Genomic DNA, 18715 nt, shown 5'->3' on the forward strand with positions numbered 1-18715 from the left:
CACATGTACAATTTAGCAAATAGTGATGAAGGTGTCTCCCATGTAACCACTACCCTGATCAAGAAAGACAAGTGATGAGGTTTTGGGGTGATGGTGGGGTCAGTGGTCAAAAGAGAATTCCTGGCCATGTTTTTGGTGCAAAAGGGTGATTTTATTAAAGCATGGGGACGGGACCTGCGGGCAGAAAGAGGTGTATTGGGGTTGTGAAGAGTGACTCCTTATATACTATGGGGCTGGGGGAGGTAAAGTCAAAAGAGAACTTTCCAAAGAGATTTTCATATTCTAAAGACTCACAGATCACTGGAGGCCTAGCTGTTGTCAAGCTAAGGCATTAACATTTAAGACAGTAGGGAGTTCCTGGAGAAAGATTTTACTCTGCCTGCCTTAAGCGTGTGTCAAAGGGCTGCAGGTTATAAGGAAATTTAATTTTATCTGTCATTTCCTTCTTGCCTTTGTTCCCCACAGCACTACGGAGGGGATGGTGATGTTGGGGCGGTGATGTTGGGGCTCCAGGAAACTGAGTCTATAGGTTTCTGGAGATTAGGCTGTTGATAAGATTGCCTTTGTCTTATAATTTACTAAGATAGTTGTGAACTGATGGAGTTGAACCATTTATTTAACCATTTGTTTTCTGTCCTTTCCTTTGTACTTGGGCATCAGGGAATGCCTGAGGAACGCCACACACATCCCCCTGGGGGGGGGGAAGGGAGGGTAATGCTAGATTGTGCTTGGCCACCAGTTTGCCTTATGCTCCCTCATCACAAGGACTGCTTTCACGTGGCTGATTTATATAACATAGTGATTCTCAACTGGGGCTGATTTTGCCCCCAGGGGACATTTAAGCCATTATGGTTGTGGCATCTGGGGAGGTGCTATTGGCACCTAGTAGTAGGGGCCAGGAATACTGCTGCTAAACACAGCCCCCCAACAGCAAAGATTATCCTGCCCCAGATGTCAGTGGAGCCCAGGTCAGGAAAGCCTGCTGTAACACAATCTGATTAGCCATTGTGCAGAACACCGATTTTTAGAAACACAATGCTTCTGCAGGAGGTGAACTTTTAGGAAAAGATTTGCCCGCTCAAGAAACCTGTTAGTGTCAATACTTAGATTTACATAACACATTATCAGTAATCCTATCCCACTCAACTAATTGTTCTCTGGGGGATTAAAAAAAAAAAAAAAAAAAAGACCAGCCAGAATTTCAGATGAAGGATCTGAAGTTAATAGCCCTTGCTAATAGCATCAATCAGTTAGTGTTCTTTCATTGTTGCCAAATGCTTTTAATCTCCTCTGTCAATTTGCACCAATCTCGGGACTCAAATACTAGACAAGTTAGTAGAAGCCAGATGTGTTCCATTTTGCTATTAATTAAGTCGTGAATAAATTAAATACTGTACTCTTTCCAACAACTTGTCCCAGCCCCTATGCACTTGTAATTGTCTTCCATTGATTGTAGGATTTAGTCGTCCGTATTGTCTTTATTCTTGGCAACCTGACAGCGAAAAACAACCAGGCTCGTGAACAGTTTTCCAAAGAGAGAGGGAGCATCCCGACCTTGCTGTCATTATTCCATACGTTCTACAGACTGGACCTGTGCACCGAGGAGCAGGCGGGAGGAGCCCAGCAGCCCAAGGCGCAGAGGCCGCGGGCCCAGGCGGAGGACGTGCTCATCAAGCTGACCCGGGTGCTGGCCAACCTAGCCATCCACCCTGGCATCGGCCCGGCGCTGGCCGCCAACCCGCGCGCCGTGGGCCTGCTCCTCGCCACGCTAGGTAAGGCTGCTCCCAGCAGCGGGGACAGTTCTGCGGCTTGGGTGCCCGGAAGGGTTTAGTGGCACCACTGGCTGGCTTTAATGTGCCTTCTCAGCTGCAGGAAGGAAAATTCCTCTGTGCAGAACTACCTGAAAGGTAATACAGATTTAAAAAATATACACAAAAAGAAAAAGTAAAAAATTGTTATTAAATCCCATTGAATTGCACACCTGAAAAGGGTGAATTGTATGGTATGCAAATTTTACCTTTTAGTTTATTTGTTTGTTTTAAACTATAGTGGAGGCACCTGGGTGGCTCAGTTCTTTGAGCTTCCAACTCTTGATGTCTGCTCAGGTCATGATCCTAGGGTCATGAGATGGAGCCCCATGTCAGACTCAGCTCTGAGCATGTAGTCTGCATGGGATTCTCTCTCTCTCTCTCTCTCTCTCTCTCCCTCTCCCTTGCTTGTGCTCTCTCTCTTTTTAAAATAATACTTTAAAAAGTATACCAATCAAATTATCAACAATTGGCCATACTAACCACAAAGAGTTTAAATCCTTAATTTTTCCTGGGTTAGTCCATGTGATTAAAGTTTATTTATATTTTTATTTCTCAGGTTATCTATAATTTATTTTATCTTTCACATTATCTGTAATTATGGCCCCCAGTCATTTGTGTCCCATTTCCCCCCATTATTAGCCATCTCACTCTTCCATAACAAAACACCACAGACTGTGTGGCTTAAATACAGAAATTTGTTTCTCATGGTTCTGGAGGTTGGAAGCCCAAGGTCAAGGGGCCTTGCCAATTGGGTCCCAGATGAGAACTCGCCTCCTGGCTCACAGACAGCTATGTTGTCACTCTGTCTTCACAGGGCATTTCCTCAGAGTGTGCACTCAAGAAAGGGAATGATCTCAATCTCTCTCTCTCTCTCTCTCTCCCCCTCTCCCTCCCTCCTTCCTTCCTTATAAGACCACCAATCCTATCAGATAAGGAGTCCACCTATACAACCTCATTTAACTTTACCTCCTAAAATCCCTATCTCCACATACAATCACATTGGAGGTTAGAGTTTCAGCATATGAATTTGGGGGAGGGGCTGCAATTCAGTCAATAGTATTCTGCTCCTGGCGCCCTGCCCAAAATTCATGTCCTTTTCTCATGCAAAATACATTCATTCCATCTCAATAGCCCCAAAAGTTTTAACTCATTCCAGCCTCAACTCTAAGGTCCAACATCTCATTTAAATATTATCTAAGTCAGATATGGTGAGACTCAAGATATGATACATCCTGGGGAAGAATTCCTCTCCTTCTGTGAACTTGTAAAACCGGGCATGTTAGATGCTTCTGAAACATACTGGTGGGACAGGCATAGGATAGACAGGCAAAGGGAGAAATAGGGAAAAAGGAAAAGGTGGCAGTTCCCAAGCAAGTCTAAAACAGCCTGGGTGGCTCAGTCAGTTAAGTGTGACTCTTGGTTTCAGCTCAGGTCATGATCTCATGGTGTGTGGGTTCCAGCCCCGCCTCAGGCTCCCTGCTGAAGGTAAGGAGCCTGCTTGGGATTCTCTCTCTCTCTCTCTCTCTCTCTCTCTCTCTCCCCCTCTGCCCTCCTCCCCCACTTGCATGGGCTCTGTCTCTCTTTCAAAAATAAATAAATAAACTTAAAAAATATTTAAAAAATAACAAAAATAAAACCTAGCAAGGCAAATTACATCATATTTTAAGACTGAAAATAATCCTTTTGGGTTTCGTGCTTTGCTTTCCAGACCCACTGTGGAAATGGTCCTGCATCCACATCTCTGTCAGTCAGGGTGTCAGGGCTCTGCAGACTGGTTTCCTCCTCAGGGCTTTGGGGTGAAGGGACCTGGCCTGTTGAAACAGAGGCAGTGGCCTTGGTGATCTCTGATTCACCTTTGGGGGCATTTCAACCCTCTTTGAAGAGAAAGGCACATTCACACCCTAGAAGCTCTCTCTTCCTGTCTTGTCACATCCAAGGAGTCTGATAGCCTTCCTTCATTTTGTCCTGTCTCAGTCCTGTTTGGTTCAAACTGCCAGTGTTGCTGCTCATATAATCCCAGAAGCTCTTTATTGAATGAGAGTCCAAATGCACACTGGGTTCTCTCCAGCATATGCTTTCTCACTTTTTGTCATGTGGATAGGCTGAGAAATTTCCAGATTTTTAAATTCGAATTCTTTCTGCTTAACAATTCTTTCTTCAATTCATCTCTCTCTCATCACAGCTTACTGTCATGTCTGGAGAAGCCTGACATTAAATGCCCCTTCTTAAGTGCTTTCCTTACAGATATCAGCTGAATATCCAATATTGTTGTTTCCAAGTCCTATCTTTCCCCAAACACTAGAAAATAAACACAGTTCAGCCACGTTCTTTGCCACCTTACAACAAGGGTCACCTTTCCTTGTAATTTCTAGTAACCTGTTCCTCATTTCCATCTGAGGCTTCACCAGAATGGCCTTTATGTCCACATTTCTACTGACATTCTGTTCACGATTGTTGATGTGTTCTCTAAGAAGATGGAAGCTGTGGGCTGCCTGGCTGGCTCAGTCGGTGGAGCATGTGACTCTTGATCTTGGGATCATGAGTTCAAGCCCCACACTAGTATAGAGATTACTTACATAAATAAAACTTAAAAAAAAAAAAAAGATGGATGGGGCGCCTGGGTGGCTCAGTCGGTTGAGGGTCCGACTTCGGCTCAGGTCATGATCTCACGGTTCATGGGTTCGAGTCCCGCGTCGGGCTCTGTGCTGACAGCTCAGAGCCTGGAGCCTGTTTCAGATTCTGTGTCTCCCTCTCTCTCTGACCCTCCCCTGCTTGCGCTGTCTCTCTCCCTCTCTCAAAAATAAATAAAACATTTAAAAAAAAAAAAAAAAGGATGGGATTTTCTCTCCAGCTCTCCTCTTTTCTTTCTGAGCCCTCACCAGAATCATCTTTAACATTTCATATTGCTAATATGCACCTCAGGCTCCTCCAGCCCCTGTTCCAACTCCCCACTTCCAAAGCTGCTGCCTCACTTTGAGGTACTTGTCCTGGTACCAACACCCATCTTCATCTGCTGGGGCTGCCATAACAAAACAGTGTAGACCGGGTGACTTAAATAGCAGATTTGCTTCCTTCCCAGATCTGGAGGCTGGGAGTCTGAGATGAGAGTGACATCAGGGTTAGGTCCTGGTAAGGTCTCTCTTCCTGGCTTGAGGATGGCTGCCTTCTCTCTATGTCCTTCCTTGCACAGCCTTTCCTGGCTATGTGCGCTCAGAGAGCATGTGCTCTCTCTCCCTTCCTCTTCTTTTATTTATTATTTTTTAATGTTTATTTTTGAGAGAGAGACAGAGACAGAGCATGAGTGGGGAGGGTCGGAGAGAGAGGAAGATGCAGAATCTGAAGCAGTCTCCAGGCTTCACGCGGGGCTCGAACTTAGGAACCATGAGATCATGATCTGAGCCAAAGTTGGATGCTTAACTGACTGAGCCACCCAGGTGCCCCTTTCTTCTTCTTCTTATAAGGCTACCGGCCTTATTGGATAAGGAATCCACCTTATGGTCTCACTTAATCTTAATCCCCCCTTAAAAGCTGTAGTTCCAAATACAGTTACAAAGGGCTTCAACACATGAATTCGAGGAGGAAGCATATCAGTCTCTGGCACCGCCTTCTACTTTTATAGGCCTTGTCATTTCCCACAGGCACCCCTGCCTACTAGTGTACGGAGAAATTAAGTGCCATCCAGAGTGATCAACTTAGCTACCACTTACCAGACTCTGTGAAAGATTTACTCATTGTAGAAGAAACTTTAATACCTGATGAAAATGATGTTTGGGGGTATGCTTTGAACTTCACCCCCTGCTATTCATGTAGATCCATTATTGAGTCCTTACTGCATAATCCCTTCTATGCCATGTGCTCAGAGAAGTTTATCTTCATCTGCTCAGGGTTCCCATAACACACCACCACAGACTGGGTGGCTTAAACAACAGAAATCTATCTTATCTTGGTTCTGTAGGCTGGAAGCTCAAGGTCCAGGAGCCCACAGGGTCGGTATCTGGTGAAGATGCTCTTTCTGGCTTCTAGATGCTACCTGCCTCTTCTTGTAAGGGCATCCGCCTATTGGATGAGGATCCCCATCCTGATGACCTCATTTTACCTTTATCTCCTCCTCACAGGCCCTATCTCCAAATTCAGTCACATTGGGGGTGGGGGCTTCTACCTATGAATTTGGAGAGGTACACAAACATTCAGCACGTAATAAGGTTTAAAAAAATGTTGGGCCCCGGGGTGGCTCAGTTGGTTGAGCATCTGACTTCAGCTCAGGTCATGATCTCACAGTTTGTGAGTCTGAGCCCCCCATTGGGCTCTCTGCTGTCAGTGCAGAGCCTGCTTGGGATCCTCTGTTCTTTTCTCTCTCTGACCCTGCCCTGCTCACTCCCTCTGTCTCTCTCAAAATAAATAACCTTTTAAAAAAATGTAGTACCTGCTTTCGAGGAGCTCAGAGCACATGGTGCAGGAATGTCAGGTGTGCAGACAAGAAGCTGACGACAGGTGCCAGCTGCAAGGTGTGCACGGGACATGAGGCCTGAGAGACAGAACCCCAGGACTTGTCTCTTGAGGCCAGTCTCATTGCAGAGGGTCTTCTAAAATTAAAAAAATATTCCTTTTTATATTTATTTTATTTGTTTATTAAAAAGCAATTTTTGAATGTTTATTTTTGAGAGACAGAGTACTAGGTGAGGGCAGGGCAGAGAGAGGGAGACACAGAACCTGAAGTAGCCTCCAGGCTCTAAGCTGTCAGTACAGAGCCAAACGTGGGCCTCCATCTGATGAACCACAAGATCATGACCTGAGTTGAAGTTGGACACTTAACCAACTGAGCCACCCAGGTGGCTCCCCCACAAATGTTTCTAATAAGGACTAATCCTTTCAGGAAACTCCCAGATTTAGAGATTTTCTACCTTAGTGGCAAGCTCCAAATTCTAGACTTTCTCACACCAGCTACAGAGGGCTGTTGTGGTTCTCTCGTGCCCTTTCCAAATTCTAGACTTTCTCACACCAGCTACAGAGGGCTGTTGTGGTTCTCTCGTGCCCTTTGGCAGCAAATTATTGCCCCAGTCAGCTCCAGTGGGCACTCAGGAAGACACTATGGAAAGGGCAGAATGGATGAGTCAGACCAGATTCAGATGTATATTCTATGAAGTCAGGCAAGGTATTTAACTCCTACCAGCCTCAGTGGTCTCCTATGTAAAATGGGATCTTCAGAGGGTAATATGAACTGAATTGTATCCCCCAACCCCCAGGTTCATATGCTGAAGCCCTAGTCCTCAGTATGATGGTATTTGGAGATAGAGCCTTTGGGAGATAATTAGGTATAGACGAGGTCATATAGGTAGGGTCCTCGTGATGGGATTAGTGACCTTGTAAGAAGAGACACCAGAGAGCTTGCTCTTGCTCTCTCTCCACCAAGTGAGGACACAGCAAGAAGGCGGCCATCTGCAAGCTGGGAAGCGTTCTCACTAGAACCCAACCATACTGGCATCCTGATCCCAGACTTCCAACCTCCAAAACTATGAAAAAATAGATTTCTGTTATTTAAGCCCCAAATCTGTGGTGGTGTTGTGGCGGCCTGAGCTGACTGAGACAGATGCACCTTTTGAGTATGAACTATTGTGGGTTCAAATGCTTGTACGTGCATTTAAAGCGTTATGAACCACTTATGTTTGTGGGGCTAAACGCACAAAAAGTGCTTGGTGCTGTTCATGATAGATGCCTCGCAGCTGTGAGTGCCTACCCTCTTGCCCTAGATGCCAGTCCCTATTCCTTCTGGCCAAATGTGTGGTCCTACAGAAGGTGGTGATACATAAGAGGTATCCTCCCCCCACCCCCCCTCCTTTTTTTTTTTCTGGGCATGCTAATGAATTGTCCTACCAAGCAAAAGACAAAAAAACAACAGATTCTCAAGCATTGCCCAAGGTCTAGTGTCGTCAGTGTGGGGGTAGCAGGAACCAGTCCTCCTAACTGGCATTTCTGCATCTGCCAGGAAAGGAGTCTGGAGGCTGAGTGAAGGCAGGGCCAAAATGACTCAGGGCCTTATGTGCTAAGTAAAGAGTTCATTGCTTCATGCGTTCTTGCACCCAGCAGTTATTTATTGAGCACCCCTATGTGCCAGGCTCTGTTCTAGGTGCTGGGAACACAACAGTGACTACAATAGACACATCCCTAGTCTGGTGGAGCTTCCATTTTAGGCCTAGAAGACAAACATAACATCTAACAGGTCAGGTGACTATATGTGTGATGGAGAAGATGACAGTAGGGTAAGGGAAGGGGTGCCTGGGTGGCTCAGTCGGCTGGGTGTTCAACTTCAACTCAGGTCATGATCTCATGGTTCATGAGTTCAAGCCCCATGTGGGGCTCTGCGCTGACAGCTGGGAGCCTGGAGCCTGCTTCAGATTCTGTGTCTCCCTCTCTCTGTCCCTTCCCCACTCATGCTCTGTCTCCCTCCCTTTCTCTCTCTCAAAAATAAACATTAAAAAAATTTTTTTAAAGAAAGGTAAGGGGAAGAGAATAATGGGTGCTGTTTTATATAGGGTGAGTAAGGAATGTGTGCTCAATAAGGTGACGTCTAACCAAGAGCATGGAGGATGTGAGGAGTGAACCAAGTGGATAACTGGAAACAGCATATTTTAGACAGAGGGAGTAGCAGCAGCATAGATTCAGGCAGGATCATGCTGATATGTTTGAAGAAAAAAAAAAAAAAAGGCAGCAAGACCAGTGTGGTTGGCACTGGGGACCTGGGGGCTGGAACAGCAAATGAGGCCAGAGGACGTCAAGACTAGGGCTGCCCAGGTAGGGCCTGATGCCCACGCAAGACAAGTGACCTTAGCTGACTTACTGTTAAGAATCATGGTGTTAAGGATGGATTCAGGGAAGGAGCTGGAAGAAGAATAGCCAGTTAAGAGGTGAGGGATGGGCTAGGAGGTAGTGGAGGAGGTGAGAAGTGATCGGAGTCTGCATGTATGGAGGGCAGCACCGATAGGAGTTATGGAAGAGTTTGCGCTAAGGATCGTTCTGTTGAGCACACATTCAGTGTGGGGAACAGACCTGTGGGGTGGAGCCCCCGGAGAGCTCAGGAACATGGCATATAGGTAGGGGTGAGAGAAGCTCGGCTCGCTGGTGTGCTGCCTTCACTTCACCACTAACACAGGGCCTAGATCAGCCTAATTTGTCCGGACTCCCTGGCTGGAGGGACTGAGCTTAGTGTGTTCTGAAACCTGGCCAGAGTGGCCCCCTGCGTTTGATGCATTTCCATGCAGGAAGAGTTCCGGGAAATAAAGCGGTGGACAGTGCCTTTGCACAGTCCTTGCCTGGGACAGCGGCTTGTCCCTGGGGCTGCTGTTGCTACAGGAAGGATGTCATTGTTTCTGCCCCTGGAATGAGTGTTTGATACCCTTTTCCTCACCATGTTTCAGAATACAAGTCAATTGAGGATTGCGAGGAGCTGGTGATCAATACTACAGCCGCAATCAACAACTTGTCTTACTACCAAGTGAAGAATTCCATAATTCAAGACAAAAAGCTATATATTGCTGAATGTAAGTTCAGTGTTGCATTTGGGTAGATGAATGTTTAACATTTTGACTTTATCAGCTAAACACAGACCTGGTGGCATTCATTAAATCAAAGAAGCTGATTAATTCTAAGAAATTGGAATATGGGGAAAAATTAGTGTCCGAGTTCTTGCTTAAGTCTCCTATAGTTTGTATTTTATCACCACTTTGGATTTTTGAGTTATCGGTATTTAGTGAGATACTGGAGCATAATAGCCTTTAAATGAAAACTTAAATTCACTGGTTTTATTTCTCTGGTCCCCAAACCCAGTGCTCATAAAGCTCCTTGTGAGTAATAACATGGATGGAATCCTTGAGGCTGTGCGTGTTTTTGGAAATCTCTCCCAGGACCACGACATCTGTGATTTCATTGTGCAGAAAAACGGTGAGTTAATGATACTCAGTGTTCCTCAACATGCACTTAACAGCTAAGCAGTACTAGAGCTTGGGTCACGATGGTGTGATACTTGTTTCCGCGTTGGGATGAGCAGTGCTTTACATGCTGTTCTATCTGTATGGAAGGTTCTCCACTCAGTGTGCCAGGATGGCTCAAGCCCGTGTTCTCAGGGTTCCTCTCTCCCTTGTGCGTGGTCCTCCGACTTCTGAGAGGGGTGTGTGTGTGTGTGTGTGTGTGTGTAAGGGAAACAAATAATTTATAGTCATCATTACTGTCCATGAGAATGGACTCAGGAGCCATTCCCCTTCAAGTACTAGAATGTCCATTATAACCCTACTTGTAATAGCAACAAATGGAAAAAACCCAAGTGTGAATACATTATGATATGTTCATGCAACAAAAAGTTCTACACCAATTAAAATAAGTGAATTAGAGGTTTATGGATCAACATAGATCAGCCTCAACCATGTAATACAGGAGCAAAACAGCTAGGGATTCGAGGTATATACAGAATAATGCCATTAATATAGGTTTTAGAACATGCATAACAATCTCGCGTATTGTTTATGTAATGTACTTGTATAGTAATGGTATAAAGGTACAAATGGCATTTGGAAATTATAAACTCCATATTTAAGACAGAAGTCACCTTTGGAGGGGAAGGGAGGCCCGAAGATATAAAACTGGATCTGTAACTTTTTTTTTAAGTTTATTTTTTTATTTTGAGGTGGGGAGGGGAAGAGAGAGGGAGACAGAGAATTCCAAGCAGGTTCTGTGCTGCCATCTGAGGAACCTGACTCAGGGCTTAATTCCAAGAACCACGAGAGCATGACCTGAGGTGAAATCAAGAGTCAGTCACTTCGGGTGCCTGGGGGGCTCCGTCAGTTAAGCATCTGACTCTTGATTTCGGCTCAGGTCACCGTCTCATGGGTTTGTGGAATAGAGCCCCGAGTCCCACTCTGTGCTGACAGCCTGCTTGGGATTCTCTCTCTCTCTGCCCTTCCGCCTCCCTCCCCCACTCATGCTCTTCCTCTCTAAATAAATAAATAAACTTAGAAAAATGTCCAGGGGTACCTGGGTGGCTCAGTTCATTAGGCCTCAGCTTTGGCTCCTGTTCTGGCTCAGGTCATGATCTTGCAGTTCATGAGTTCAGAACCTGGGTTGGGCTCTGTGCTGACAGCTCAGAGCCTGGGGCCGGCTTCACATTCTGTGTCTCCCTTTCTCTGTGTTCCCCCCCTGCTCATGCTCTGCCTCTCTGTCTCTCAAAAATAAACATTAAAAAAAAAAAAAAAAGTCAGATGCTAAACTGACTGAGCCACACAGGCACTCCTGTAACATTTTATTTCTTAAGCTGGGTGCCAGGTACACAAGATAACCATCCTCTATACGTCTCAAATATTTCATGTAAGTATAATACCTAAAAGTTCCTAATTATCCATGATAGCAAATTTAGGTAGTACAGCTATTAGGGGGAAAAAGTAGCAGCAGCAAACGGTCACCCATCATCTCACTCCCCCAGAGATAACTGTTAACATTTGGTGCACATTCTTTAGACTCTTAAACACACACATGTATGTGTCTGACTCATCAATGAGACCAAAGTCAGAACAAGATGGCCACCTCTCAGGTGGCAGAGAGGAGGCAGAACACACACTTTATCCAACTTTCCCCAACCCATTGCCCAACCCCTGCTGGGGGTATAAGAAAACAGAACAGATAGTTCCATTTCCTAGAAGTAAGGGAAAATGGTTCCTAGAGGTGGGGAGCCTGTCTTGATTTGAGCTGCCCCCCCCCTCCCCGGAAGTCCTGCCTTGCTACAGACCGGTTTCCAGCCATCTGAGCAATTCTTCTTTTACAAGTCCTAGAAGACTTTAGAGAAAATCTCAACAGGAGCCTACTCTCCCTTGGGGTTCTGTATTTAATTTTTTGAAAGAATTTTTTTTTTTTTGAGAGAGAGAGAGAAAGAGAGAACACCAGCGGGGAGAGGGGCAGAGAGAGACAGGGACAGAGGGTCTGAAGCAGGCTCTGCACTGACATCCTGATGCAGAGCTTGAACTCAGGAACCGCGAGCTCATGACCTGTGCCCAAGTCGGATGCTTAACTGACTGAGCCTCCCAGGCGCCCCTGGGGTTGTGTATTTAAAGAAAATTGCTGCAAAGGTTCAAAAGTGCCCTTGAGAAGAATCAGATGTTAGAGATGAATGTCACCTGTGTGGTTGGTTGGAATTTGTGATTCCCCCCCCCCCCTCCCCCCCCCCCCCCCCGCCCCCCCGCCCCGCCCCCAGCAACTGTAAGGGACTATATCATTGCCCTGAAGAGGGAGCTGCTGCCTGGGTCAGATACACCACTACTGGGGTACCAAGGACCTAAGGGCTGGGGTGCAGGTTCTAGATGCAGTGGATGTTGGGAAACCCACAGCTGGGCATGAGTAAAGCCTTCGAAAGAATGGATTAAGTCCCTTAGCTGAGTTTCCGGTTTTTCAAGCCACTCCCCATTTCCCCCTTTGCCATTTATAAACTAAGGTACAGCTGGGAACCCTGAGCTTTATTGGTCCACATTTGTTCTCTGCCCTCCCAGTACACAAGTTCATGATCGCCCTGCTGGATGCTAAGCATCAGGATATTTGCTTTTCTGCCTGTGGTGTTCTCCTAAATCTCACTGTGGATAAAGACAAGCGTGTCATTCTAAAAGAAGGAGGTGGCATTAAAAAGTAAGTTTCAAGGCATGGAGTCCCGACTCTCAGATTTCAGAGGGAATAGTTTCCCAGGGAGCTTGGGCCCCTCTCGTCACTCTTCTGGAGTGGAGGTATTTCAGCATTTGGAACTGCCAAGCTATGGCTGAAGAGGGAATTTAGGTGCCACTGGCCCCTTAAAACAATTCAGAAGTAGGTTATTGCTACCTTGTAGCTACTTAAGTTTATAGATGCGAAATGTTAAAAAAATAATCACTGAATTACATATAATACATATTAAAGAATACAGGATCATCATCACTAGGCTAAAAATACAAAAAATTAAAGAGACTCTGACCAATAACTTAAACAAAATTTTCTAAGTTTATTTATTTTGAGAGGGACAGAGACAGCTCCAGTGGGGAAGGGGCGGAGACCGAGGGAGAGAGAGAGAATCCCAAGCAAATTCTGCACCCTGAGATCATGACCTGAGCTGAAACCAAGAGTCCGAAGCTTAACCGATTGAGCCACTCAGGCTCCCCTCTAATAACTTCTTAATCTGACTTTCATTGACTCAGGTTGGTAGATTGTTTAAGACATTTTGGTCCCACCGACTGGCAGCTGGCCTGCTTGGTTTGCAAAACTTTATGGAACTTCAGTGAAAATATTACCAATGCTTCATCATGTTTTGGAGATGAAGACACCAACACGCTGTTAGTCCTGCTGCCATCATTTTTAGGTAAGACTCCAGACTGTGAGTCATGAGTTTTATCAGAGTAGGAGAAATCTTTTCTGTGACCAGCATGGGTAAAGATTAGTATGTGTTGGAGTAGCTGTGTAAGTTTGGAAATATCTGGGAAGATGCAGAATGTTATTTACAGTGGGGACACAAGGACTCTACCTCACTGCATACTGTCATGATTTCTTCTGTGGTTTTTGCTTTTCTTCTTCTTTTTTTAAATATAGTTTATTGTTAAATTGGTTTCCGTACAACACCCAGTGCTCATCCCAATAAGTGCTCTCCTCCATGCCCATCACCCATTTTCCCCTCTCCCCCACCCCTGTCAACCCTCAGTTTGTTCTCAGTATTTGAGTCTCTTATGGTTTGCCTTCCTCCTTCCCTGTAATTATTTTTTCCCCTTCCCCTCCCCCATGGTCTTCTGTTAAGTATCTTCTGATCCACTTTTTCCCCCCTTTTTTGCATTTCTTTATAAACTGCCTAAGTACCAGATCTCAGCACAAATTATTGCTGTTGTTTAAAAATATATAACATTGTTGGAATTGATAAAATATGGCTAAAAGCTACTCTCGATTAAGTCATGGTTTTAATGGATCTGTACATTTTAATTAGTAGCTATATTAATTATCATGTGGAGCAGAGTCTGTGAAACTATTTGACATTGCAGTGGGGTTCAGACCACTGAAAGGGAAGAAATCACTGATACAAACCAAAGGAAAGAGGATAGTTTCTTACATTAAAAAAAAAAAAAAGGTTTTTTAGGGGAATTTTTCTCATTCTGGAGTTAGGTCTAAAAACAATGATTTGAATAAGTAAATGAATTTTTCAATAATCCTTTTTCCCAAAATGGAGGTCATGTCTGTACCATTGTCCAGCCACTGTGTTGTGACTCAGAAGCCAATTCCAATGCTGGTGTTCTCTCGTGGTGTGATTCGACAAGAGAATTTCAGGACCTGTCTTTTCATTTCTGAGATGGGGACATGATAACCCTTGCCCTGGTCCAGGGCCTAGTGAGGATCAACTAAGCATCTGAGCGTATAAGGGAAAGACCACATGGCCCTTAGGCAGACAGTTCTGAGTTTAAGTCCTTGCTTTTGTCACATATAAGTTTTTAATGTTGGGCTTAACCTCCCTGAACTGGTATTTTTTCATCTGTAAGCTAGGGACAATTGGCTACTTTGCAGAGTTGTTAGAATGATAAAGGAGAAGACATTGTACAGAGAGCTGATACACAGTGCCGGACACACAAGTCCTCAAATCAGGGCTGTGAAAGTGCTTTGAAAACTGTTATAACAATGTTATTAAACAGGAACTCAGAACCAGAGGTTATTTGGAAGAATCAGGACTGTTAGGTCGATGTGAAATTTGCTCTTTCCAAGTAAATATAATTTTGTGGGTGTAGGAATAAGAAAAAAAGAACATGATTTTAAATCCTTGAGGTTCACCGTTTGCTCTGTGAACGCTAAGCTTTCTCAGGTTGCCAGGAGCAGAGTGCCGTGCTCAACTTGCCTTAATTCTGTTCTCAAGGTGGGCAGAACATTGGAATCAGGTGTGGAATTTAAAAGCACTTACTCATCCTGGCCCCATCCCCGGAAATGCTCATTTAGGAGCTCTGGGGTGAGGCTAGTTGTCTGCATTTTTTTTCAAAGTTCCACAGGTGAATTTGCTCTGCAGCCGGGGCTTGACCATCCCCACATGGGCAATGAAGGAGTTTAGGAAAGGATGCATAGGGAAGGAGGAAGCCAGGAAATGAGCACATTGCCCTAAGCCTGCTGGAGGGGCTCTCAGGACCTGGAAGGTGGTTCCAGATGAAACCCAGAGGCCCTGAGTGACCCCTTCAGTGGTAGGCCATCATCTGCTCGGCCTCTGCTGTGATGCAAAATGTCCCCGGAGGCTCCTGCTCGGTCATGGCTTCCACTCTCTCAAGGCTTCTTACTGCTGCCTTCAGCATGCACGTCCTCTGTTGTTGGCTTTCTATGTGTCACACGACACACGACCTTTCTATGTGTCTCTCATTTGGGGAAGAGGTGTGGATGGTTTGCTGAATCCCTCCCTTGGGGTGCATCAGCTCCCTGCACCACAGCCTGCCTGTGGCTTCCTTCAGCACGTAGGTCCAGGGTGGTCAACCTTAAATAAGAAAATGGTGAGGCCATGTTGCATATGGGCCCCTTTGAATTTTTTTTAATTAAAAAATTATATTTTGAAGTTTATTCATTTTTGAGAAAGAGAGAGTGCAGGGGAGGGGCAGAGAGAGACGTAGACACAGAATCTGAAGCAGTTTCTAGGCTCTGAGCTGTCAGCACAGAGCCCACACGGGGCTGAACTCACGAACCCACGAGATCATGACCTGAGCCAAAGTCGAATGCTTGACCGAGCCACCCAGGCGCCCCACATAAGGGCCAGCCCCCTGGAACCCGATGTGGGCACAGCCAGCTTCTCAGCAGAGTGCAGTTTTTCATTCTAGTAGCCCCTCCCTTAGCCTTCTCTTAGAACCAGGTCAAGCTTCTCCTTGTGCTTCCCCAACCTCTGAGCCTTTGCATGTGCCTATCCCTTACCTGCCTAGCCAGGTGCTGCTCGTCCCTGTGCAGACCCTTCTCCCACACCTTTTCAAGCCCACAGTTGAGTCATAAGAAATCTGTACTTCTTAAATAGCTATCATGAACTCGTAACTTCTCCTGTGTTACTGTTTTGTAACTTTTATCTTGTTTCCCCACTCCAACTGAGCCTAAGGGAAACCATATTGCCTCATACCAAGTAGATCCTTGATAGATGCCTGTAGGTTGGCTTTCTTTCCTTTTTAAGTTTATTTACCGTGTGTGTGTGTGTGTGTGTGTGAGAGAGAGAGAGAGAAAGAGAGAAAGAGAGTGAGAGAGAGACAGCGTGAGCGTGAGCAGGGGAGGGGCAGAGAGAGAAGGAGAGAGAGAATCCTGAGCAGGCTCTATTCTGTCAGTACAGAGCCAAATGCGGGGCCCGGGTCCCCAGAGCCAGAAGATCATGACCTGAGCCAAGATCAAGAGACAGATGTTTAACAGACTGAGCCACTCAGGCACCCTGATTGGCTAACTTTCTAAATCCTCACCCTAAACCATGGAAGGAGGCTGTGGCATGGATAGCAAAAATAAACACATTTGATCAGGGAGTCACAGTGTGTCATGGATTTCTCACGTGATCATGAGGCCCTCCTTACAAATTCTGAGGACTGGGCTCTTCCCTGGTTTTTCCCTGTGCACTACTAGCCTCAGACCCTTACCTCTGACAGGGCTGTAGCTATGTCTGACCAGCTGGGACACAGCAATTTATATGGAAAGGTGAGTGAGAGTGTACTTGCATTCCAATTATTTCACAAAGATAGCTAAAAAGCTGACCATTTTGAAAACAGGATGAGCTATTAAATGACAAAGCCCCACACTGAAGTATGCACTGTTTTTAGAAATAATGACCAGGCAGTTAATTCGTATAGTAATAGAAGTTAGCCAACTTTTTTTTTTTTTTTTTTTGATGGGTGACTGAGGAACAACAAAAAAAGAAAGTAATAGTCCTCAACATGGTTAGGACATTGGGATGTTGATGTTCTTTTTGGAAAGTAGCTTAAAAAGAATGTTGTGTAAAATATTCTGATGTATTGTGGTCACTTTTTATAAATTCATCAGTAGTGTGTTTGTCTTGATGTTTATCTTCAGTGATGCACACTAGTCTGGCATACCATTCTACCATGAGCTTCTCCCAAAAGAGCTGGTAACTGGTGATCAGTGTGTGCAGTTTATTATTAACGTGAAGAACACAGGTTATTTTATGTTCATCCTAAAGTATGTGCAACTTAGCATCCAGGTTATGAGACCAGACATAGAGTGAGGTCCAGAGTTCAAGTTAAAGGATCACATTAAAGGGGAAGCAGGATACTTAAACTACAACAAAGATCATGATCTAATGATGACTGAGAAATGTATTATTTTGAGTTCTTTACTCCTTTCTACACCTTTCTAAAAACTGTCCCTTAAATTCTAGTATTAGAAGTAATTAGTATTACTATTAGTATGAGAAGCTTCTAATTAGCATTAGAAGCTTAAGAATGATTGGTTATCAGAATCAATGCTTTTCACCCTGTGTGCAACATCTTTAAAAAAATAAAGTGGTAGCAAAGAAAGAAAATACTAGAATATATTACATGCAGAAAGACTAAGTATTCTATTGTGAAATGGTTGTTAATTGTAAATAAATATGTAAGTCATAATGTATAGTCCTGACGTGTGTATCACGTCACACGTCTTTTAGGTCACAGTCAAGGGTTTGAAAATCATAGATATAAATTGTTCTTGAATTTGCCTCTGCTATTCTTACTGCAAAGACTACCCATTACAAAATTTAATACCTAGTGTCGTAGGGCACTTTCTTATGCATTTGCTGTATTTACTTTCAAACTTTAGACTGCTTTTTGCTTACCTGTAGCTGTTTGGCCACTTTTGTTATCTTGTCTAAACCAACTTAAAATTAATAGGGTTCGAGTGTGGAGTAACTAATCATAGGCCAGACCTCAAGAAAAGTAACACAGTCTTGACGTTAGATTGAAAAAACCCCTAAAACACGCAAATAGAGATTTGCTAAACCCACTAAATCCAACCAAAGCCTGTGCAGAGGAAGGAACTGCCAAGTGCCTGGGCAGCCGGCAGCCCTAAGTCTCTTTCAAAAGAAGGGCATTAAAGAAGAGAATTCATTGTCTGACAGGAGTTTGTGCTCAGAAAACCTGGAAAACCGTAGGCAGGAAGAGGATGGAGAAATCTGAAAGCTCTCCGTCTCTCAGGCTTCTCTTGTCTGCAAGTAGCCCAATAAGGGCTTTGAAGGCCCAGAAAGCCATCTCCTCTCTTCAAGGCCCTGGTGAGCTGGTGGGTGGGGAGGTCCAGGTTTGCCTACAGGGGCCGGGAGTGCCTCACAGGGAGTGCCTTGCTGAAGTGTTTGTGTCTGTCCAGAACTTATCTCTGAGCTGCATAGCTGTCCTCTTGGTTGGAGGAGAGGAGGGGGAGGTACAAACTGGGATTCCTTATCTAACTACTAACACCAGCAGTGCCAAGGTACACAGGATACACGAAAATACTCAGTGCAGAAAATTTGATGTAAACAGTAATGAAGCATTTGATAATAGGATTTTAACTGGCCTTATGAAAAAGTCATGTAAGTAGCAATATTTGTGGTCATTTTAGGGCTTAGTGGTTACCACTTAACGATGTCTGCCTCAGCCGCAGACCTAGGAGGTGGAAGAGCCAGTCTTCTGACCGGCAGGCCAGTCCGTTTTCCTAAAGCCCTTAACCTGGGGGGTGAGACCCACTATAAACAAGCAAAAATATTGGCACAGAAACCTCAGCGGCCGTTTATCTTCCTATTTTGGTTGGATATACTTTCAGTGTTTACAGAAGTCAGGGTGCCCTTGGAATAAGAAGCAAATTGAGGTTGTAATTTTGCCTTTTTTTTTTTTTTTTTTTTTTTAACTAGTGCTTTTCGACATTATACATGGACTCACTTGAGGTTCTTTTTTTTTTTTTTTTTTTTAATTTTT

At 44.7% G+C, this 18715-nt stretch overlaps 1 protein-coding gene across 8 annotated transcripts in view; it reads left to right on the forward strand.

Annotated features, from left to right (window-relative positions):
* The window catches only part of ARMC2 (armadillo repeat containing 2), a 135299-nt gene that overhangs the window by 87846 nt on the left and 28738 nt on the right, over positions 1-18715 (forward strand). For 6 of the 8 annotated variants that reach the window (XM_039237431.1, XM_039237428.1, XM_039237426.1 and 3 more), the window contains 5 exons: positions 1457-1772; positions 9224-9346; positions 9633-9746; positions 12335-12467; positions 13007-13167. In XM_039237431.1, coding sequence (XP_039093362.1) covers positions 1457-1772; positions 9224-9346; positions 9633-9746; positions 12335-12467; positions 13007-13167 — 847 coding nt within the window. Of the gene's footprint in view, positions 1-1456; positions 1773-9223; positions 9347-9632; positions 9747-12334; positions 12468-13006; positions 13168-18715 lie in introns of those variants that run through there. The other 2 variants (XM_039237433.1, XM_039237432.1) reach the window with 2 other exon arrangements.

The sequence above is a fragment of the Hyaena hyaena genome, unplaced genomic scaffold (genome assembly GCF_003009895.1).
Source record: "Hyaena hyaena isolate Hyena2069 unplaced genomic scaffold, ASM300989v1 scaffold_123, whole genome shotgun sequence".
NCBI lineage: Eukaryota > Metazoa > Chordata > Mammalia > Carnivora > Hyaenidae > Hyaena > Hyaena hyaena.